The sequence below is a fragment of the Neopsephotus bourkii genome, unplaced genomic scaffold, assembly GCF_033783945.1.
Source record: "Neopsephotus bourkii isolate Nb327-2 ecotype Australia unplaced genomic scaffold, CSIRO-AGI_Nbou_v1 NB_1768, whole genome shotgun sequence".
Taxonomy (NCBI): Eukaryota; Metazoa; Chordata; class Aves; order Psittaciformes; family Psittacidae; genus Neopsephotus; species Neopsephotus bourkii.
The window spans coordinates 6355705-6363277 of NW_026902242.1; the positions used below are offsets into that span (position 1 = coordinate 6355705).

Genomic DNA, 7573 nt, shown 5'->3' on the forward strand with positions numbered 1-7573 from the left:
CGTGTTCCTTTCTGTCCCAGCTTTCCTGCAAAAGTGTCCTCCTTCCAGGTGTGGTGGTACAATTGCTAAGGATTTGAGAGGGCTGAGTAAGAATTTTATCCTAACTAAAAGCTAACAGTCTGTGATGGTTGCCAACTCCCACTTCTGAGCTAAGGTAAGGCTGAGTGTGCCACTCCACAGGCTGTACCACCAAGAGCCATCAGTCCATAGTGTCATGTCATTTACTGTTTGATTCTTAGGATTGTGGCCATTAGAAGCTACTGAAGGAGTCCAGCCCTGCCAGGGTGGAGACCTGACTTTCTTAATATCAAAATTACTGCTTTTCCTCACCTTTTTCTTTTCTGAAACAGAATATATGTTGGGTACCTACCAACACTTGGCAGAGAACAGGAAAGCAAACAGGGAGATGCTGCCCAAATGTTCTCTTACTATGATCATAGGTACTAATGCCTCTTACACACTTGGAGTCTTCAGATCTCCAACACAGATTAGTAATCACAGGATATTTTTAACAAAAAGGGTCCTCATTAATAAAATAATATGCACCCAGTGTTTATGAACCACGTGGCCTTAATTAGAAATATATTTTAATTTACACTAAACAATAATATAATAGGAAATTACTGAAGCTGTAAAAGTCCAGTGCACAGATCAAACAATAAAAAAAGAAACCATCACAGAAATTGATGCCACCCATCACCAAGCCTCCTGAGAGTCAAGGACAAGTTTCTCCATCTCTTCACCAAAAAAAAGCATTCACATCTACATTTCTGCTAAAGAAAATAGAATCACATTGAAAATTTCCAAATGGGGGAGCAGGATTTGGAAGAAACAAATACTCGAGCCACTGGGAAAAGGCTTTTCAGGTTCTTTGGCTCTCACAATACAGGCACCCTTGCCAACACACACGTGAAACAAACCAAAAGGATGACATTGATCTCCAGTCTGAATGCACCTATGGATGACACAGCATTGGAATACCCTGTATCCACAACTCCCCTCAGTCAGCCAGGAGCAAGACTGGTCCAGATGGCTAAGACACAGTCCAAGTTCCCAGGTTTTCCTGTTCAGATAAAGGGGTTGAGTGTTAATACTGGAAGCTGCGTTTAGTCTGAATGTCGTCAAGAATCTGCTGCAATTCCTCATCTTCAAACCGACCCTCCAGGCTGCAAGATAAGAACAATGAGGATACATTAAAGCTTTTAGAAGTAATCTCATCCACTAGATTAATTTCAAACAGCCATAATTCTGTCCCATCAGTCTCAACACCATCATCACCCACCTGTATGGTACCACCAGGACCCACCTACAATGTTACTATACAAATACCACTCTAACCCCTATGCAGTGCCTCCTCTCTAAGTGACAGAACTCCATCCTGCCCAGAACCTTCTGCTGAGTGATTTCAAAACATTTCATCAGAAAGGCAAGGCAGGTGCAGGTTTAAACAGACTCTAAATGAAGTCATTGTAGCCACATGCTCATAAATCCAATTTTGCTACGAAATCCACAGCATGTGAGGAAGAAACTGTAATTCAGCTGAATGTTCTCTTCCCTCCTCTATCTCAGGTCATGAGGTAACAAATCAAATAGGAAGAAATTACTGCTTGTACATCATCCACAAAGTTCATAGGAGCACTGTCCTTTGCTTCAATGGAAGAAAAAAAAAGCCATAGAACAAAACCCCAACAAACACAACCACAGCTGGGTGGGCTAAGACCCTCAATTTAAGCTGTTTACACTTAATCTAGTAAAAATTGTCTGAAGTGCATTAGGGACACTTACAAACAGTGCCTCATGGTCGTATCAATGGGCAGGTGAAGAAAGACCAAGACCAGAAGTGTTTCCATCAACAGCTGGACTGCAGGGAGGACATCTGCCCATAGCTGGCTTTAGATCATGGAAAAAGTACCAAGCAGTCTTTTTATCATACATAAACGCTTACCTAGGAATCAAAGCTTTTGCCTCCTCAGCTGTCTCTGGACACAAGTTAGCCAAACATGCCAATTCAAATTTATGGAGCTTTTTCTGGAGCAGCAAACTGTAAGGAAAGACAACTTGGTGAAATTAAAAGAAAGAAAGAAATAGAAAAGGACACAAACTAAACCAGATAGATCTATTTTCTTCATTCTGCTTTTGACACTGAAGCCAATGATTTTTTCGGGAGGAAAGACTCATTACATAATTGCATAGATTAAAAAAAACAGTCACATCTGTTTACTTCCCCTCTATCACTCTTCAAAGTCCACAAAATCCTCCTGTTTAATGCAACCGGCTCTCATACAAATACTGGAAACAAAGCTGTGTTCAGGAGGCTTGGCTTAGACAAAGCACAACGCTCCACGAAGAACTACGATCAAATTTCTGCCCTCTTCAGAAAAGACAAGATTCAGAATTATAGTACAAATCAAGAAACACCACTGAACTGTACTTTCATAAAGCAGCATCAATAATATACAGCAAATTCTCTAATATACTCCTACACCCTAACTCTTCCACTCACCTACGCACACTGGCAATGGTTTCCCGGTTTTTGAAGCGGCTGAAGCGTGCTGTGTAGTTCAAGGTCTTCATGAAGACTTCTGAAAGCTCCTGCTCATCTTCTGCACTCTCGTTCTGTTGCTTACGATGCTCAAGCAGCATATGTACTTCTGAATTTAGGAGAGTTTCCGCAGTTTCGAATTCTACATTTGAATGAGTGAACACCAGCAGGAAAGGAAAAGGCAAAGCATGGATGAAAAAAGTGCATTTACAGAGGTTTTGTGTGTAAGTTTAGCTTTGGGCAATAAGTAAATGAAGAGTGTGTTTCAGGGTAATCGTGCAAGCCCTTTCACCTGTGATCATGCAGCAATACTGAAAATGCTGGTAAAAATGACACCACTTTGAGTAACAGTTGAATGTGTTTGTCTCTTTGACCACACATTTTACATATGCAGCAGGAACTTTCTGATTTGTCACATTTTTGCAATGCTTTTTTTCCTTCACCCACTTTTGGCAGAACTTAATATGACTTGTTTTAGAGAAAAATAGTTATAACTGTAGTACCCAAAAAATTTGGAAGTGATGCCGGCAACCTTTGGAAGCCTCTGAATTCTTGAAGTAAATGTGGATGCTGTTGAATGTATAAAAAAGGGGCTTCATTTACCTCAAATGTTAACTGACCTGCTGAAATTCTATCATCAGAAAAAAGTTGTAACCGATCTTAACTGATTTCCCCAACCCCCCCTTTTTAGCTAACTCTCTTTTGTTCATTATTGCCGTATCTGTTGCAGTAACAAGGTCTTTCAACACCAGCAGTATGACCTGTTCAGAGCATCAGCATCATAGACTGCACCCCGGGATGCCTTTCAGCACTGTTTTATAAAATCAGTCAGATACAGGGCAAGGGTAGAAAGGGACTGGGGACCTTTCTGTCATACAGAGTGGTACAGTAACTTGGGCTGCACATGGGTAAGCTATAGATTTTAATGTAAAACATCCACAAAACCTGTCTTTCAGGACTGTGCTTTTGTTCATAAGTAAAAAACCAATGCAGCACGATCCCATTTTCTTTTTCCTTCTCCCCATCCAGAACCGCTCTGAGGTGTAAACACAGCTCTGGAATTTATACTAAGTAGTTTTCTGAAAAGCATACACAGCCTATTATTAGTGCCCCTAGTTACAACGGCAGGATCTGGACAGCTGGTTTCCTAAGACACTGCACTGTTTTTATGTCAAGAAACATCGATGAAAAAGTAACGGTTATATAAAAAAACCTGAGTCTTTTTGCTATACCCTGATAGGGGTTTTAATTCCTGTATGCACACACAGCAGTCCACATGAGAACAGACGTATATTACCAGATCACAGGGTTCTTCTTAATCCTAGAATGGTTTGGGTTGGAAGAGACCTTAACGCTCATCCAGTTTCAACCCCCTGCCACAGGCAGGGACACGTTCCACTAGAGCAGGTTGCTCCAAGCCCCTGTGTCCAACCTGGCCTTGAACACTGCCAGGGATGGGGCAGCCACAGCTTCTCTGGGCACCCTGTGCCAGCGCCTCAGCACCCTCACAGGGAAGAACTTCTGCCTAAGAGCTCATCTCAATCTCCCCTCTGGCAGGTTAAAGCCATTCCCCTTGTCCTGTCTCTACCGGCCCTTGTCCAAAGGCCCCCTCCCCATGTTTCTTGTAGCCCCTGACGCACTGGAAGATGCTCTTAAGGCCGGCGCGGCGGGGAGGGGAGCGCTCCTCCCCTCAGGGAAGCGAAGCGCGGGCTCCGCACGCCGCCCGCCCTCAGCCCCTCGCCGGCCCTGCTCGGCCAGCGCGCGGCGCGTACCTTTGGGGAAGACGAGCTGCGAGGCGTCCTCCTCCACGTCTGCCGTCCGCGGGTCGCCGCCGCCCGCCGCCATCGCCTCAGCCGCACCGGAAGCCCCGCCGCCCGCCAGAGGGAGCCGTTGCCCCGAGCCGCCCGGCGCTGACAGGAGGCGGGGCGGGCCTGGGCCGGGCTAGGCGGGAGGGAGGAGCGGTGTCGGCGGGCACAGACAGCAGTCTGGAGGCGTAGACTGTATGTAAGGGGGCCCCCCCCACCCCGGCTTTCACACGAGCGAACACGGAGAAGGCTCCTTCTGCTCGGTCCATCAGGAGATAGATGAAGAGCTCAAAACTGTGCTGGTCCCCCTCATCAGACTGCACAGCAGCAGATGGATCTTCACCGGGCTGGCTTCAGACCACTAGTGAATCACAGAGGTACAGCCTGCTCCGTTCGGCTACCAGGGCATCCTCCAGCCAGACAGCAAACTGTGACCTGAGGAAGTGTTAACTGTACCAGGATTTCTGTCTAGCTCCCTGTGGTTAAAGAGTTGTGGTCAATGGCTCAATGTCCAGCTGGAGACCAGTAACGAGTGGTGTCCATCAGGGATCGGTGTTGGGACCGGTCTTGTTTAAAATCTTCGTCACTGACATGGACAGTGGGATTGAGTACGCCCTCAGCAAGTTTGCCGATGACACCAAGCTGTGTGGTTCGGTTGATACGCTGGAGGGAAGGAATGCCATCCAGAGGGACCTTGACACGCTTGTGAGGTGGGCTGATGCCAACCTCATGAAGTTTAACCATGCCAAGTGCAAGGCCCTACACCTGGGTCAGAGCAATCCCAGGCACAGCTACAGGCTGGGCAGAGAAGAGATTCAGAGCAGCCCAAGGAGAAGGACTTGGGGGTGCTGGTCGATGAGAAAATGAACATGAGCCGGCTTAGTGTGCGCTTGCAGCCCAGAAAGCCAACCGTATCCTGGGCTGCATCAAAAGGAGCGTGACCAGCAGGGCGAAGGAGGTGATCCTGCCCCTTTATTCTGCTCTCGTGAGACCTCACTTGGAGTATTGTGTGCAGTTCTGGTGTCCTCAACATAAAAAGGACATGGAACTGTTGGAACAAGTCCAGAGGAGGGCCACGAGAATGATCAGGGGACTGGAGCACCTCCCATATGAAGATCGGCTGAGAAAGTTGGGGCTGTTCAGCCTGGAGAAGAGAAGGCTGCGTGGAGACCTCATAGCAGCCTTCCAGTATCTGAAGGGGGCCTATAGGGATGCTGGGGATGGACTCTTCATTAGGGACTGTAGTGATAGGACAAGGGGTAATGGGTTAAAACTTAAACAGGGGAAGTTTAGATTGGATATAAGGAGGAAATTCTTTCCTGTTAGGGTGGTGAGGCACTGGAATAGGTTGCCCAGGGAGGTTGTGAATGCTCCATCCCTGGCAGTGTTCAAGGCCAGGTAGGACGAGGCCTTGGGTGATACGGTTTAGAGCGAGGTGTCCTTGCCCATGGCAGGGGGGTTGGAACTTGATGATCTTGGGGTCCTTTCCAGCCCTAACTATTCTATGATTCTATGATTCTAATATACCTCAGTCTGTGTGGATATCATAAATCATGCACTTTGAAAAGGAAGCTGCTTTTACAGGCTATCCAGGAGCAATTTCCAGACCCCTGAATGTCATAGGCAAGCTGAACATGATAACAGCTCTCCCAACACTATGTCATTGAAACTGTGCAGGCAAAATAACTTATGAAGTAGTATTTTCCTTGGAGAGTTCACATGTAAGTGCCAAACCAGCCTAAGACTCCTCAAGTAATCATCTTATCAGACCTTACCATGTCATCCTGAACCCTTAAAGAAAGGTAAAAATAGACTGTTGGGGGATTTATGATGGAACCACCCCTGTTATCGTCAACTTGCATCTGTGCCTAGGTGAATCATTTCCTGCATGCTGGGAAAAGGAATGCATTAAACATAAACTGTAAGTACATGAAACGATCAAGTAATAGATCTTAAACATTTGTTACCTGGATAAATGAGCATGGCAGGAAAACTGACTGAAAACTGGTTTGCCAAGTGGTACAAGCAGAAGGACATTCAGGAACATGGAATGAAAATATATCGGGGAACATCTGGCAAGTTAAACAAATTCAATTAGGTTTACAGGAAAGCAAGGAAATTCATGCCAGATTGATGAGAGTAGCATTTGAAATCACTTGGAATCCTCATGGCTTCTCACTCCATCTACTGAGAACCTCATGATTCTCAGAGCAGCAGGTAGTTTGCAGAAGTTACTAATTTCATGTTTCTTGTTTTATGAGTGTCATCGTTGCTCCCCCTCCCCCCCCCCCGGATTTGTTCTATTTAAGTATACAAAACCAAACACAATTAAGAGAAAGGCAGATACTTGCAAGAGTTTATAAGTACAGCTAAAGAAGCTATCATGAAAGGTAAAGATTCATTATCACCGATAGGTTTGGTTAAGGTCTCAAGAGTCAAACGAGAGCATTCCGACTTTAATAATAGCCCCCCAAACCTAAAAACCACAGTAAATATTGTTCAGCCACTACAAGCTAAACTTAACAGAGTGCCTTTTTGTGTGTTATTTTTTAAATGCACTGGCTTCCTCCTCACTAATAATGACTGTTCCAGCATTTATCGATTCGATTGCAAAATGTGCATAAAGAAGGAAGATGAGCTAGGTTAAAACAAAGTGAATGACTATAGGAAGATCCAGGCATATTTGCAGGTTGTATCCTAAAATGACCTGATTAAAAAAAGACTTGGCCAAATGTAATTTATCATGAAACAGAGCCTCTAGTATTCCATATTCCAGGACAAAAAGTACTGATTTGCTGGAGCCACATTATTAGGTAGTGGATTGTTAGACAGACCTACTATGGTAATTTGTACATTGCCATAGTGTAAAAACAGACCCAGTAACAACTAAATGCTCCAACACAGTTGTTAAAAAAAATAGCATGGAGTAAAATTGATGAGATAAGGATATTGAAACCTTAATCTCTTTTCATTGTCATCAACGTCTCTAGCATGTGATAGGAGTAGATTCTTGGGGAGGTAACATCACCAGCGATGCATGCTTTTTCACCTGTGTTCTCAAATTGTTACTCTTCAGGTTTAGTTTTTCATACCATTTTACCTGTGTTTATTTCTACTCCTTTTAAAAGTATCTATCCAAAACTTTAATGAACATGTATGAGCAATTTTAATCATATTAATACCAGTAATAAAGCAATAATAAGCCTCTGAATGCAAAACTGGCTCC

At 44.6% G+C, this 7573-nt stretch overlaps 1 protein-coding gene across 1 annotated transcript; it reads right to left on the reverse strand.

Moving 5' to 3' along the window:
- Positions 1-570: 570 nt before the first annotated feature.
- POLR2D (RNA polymerase II subunit D) lies at positions 571-4466 on the reverse strand. The gene is made up of 4 exons (XM_061378965.1): positions 4315-4466; positions 2504-2684; positions 1946-2041; positions 571-1166 (listed from the first exon to the last, which is right to left on the reverse strand). The coding sequence occupies exons 1-4, from the start codon at positions 4385-4387 to the stop codon at positions 1088-1090; spliced, it is 429 nt and encodes a 142-aa protein (XP_061234949.1). The 5' UTR covers positions 4388-4466; the 3' UTR covers positions 571-1087.
- Positions 4467-7573: the final 3107 nt, after the last annotated feature.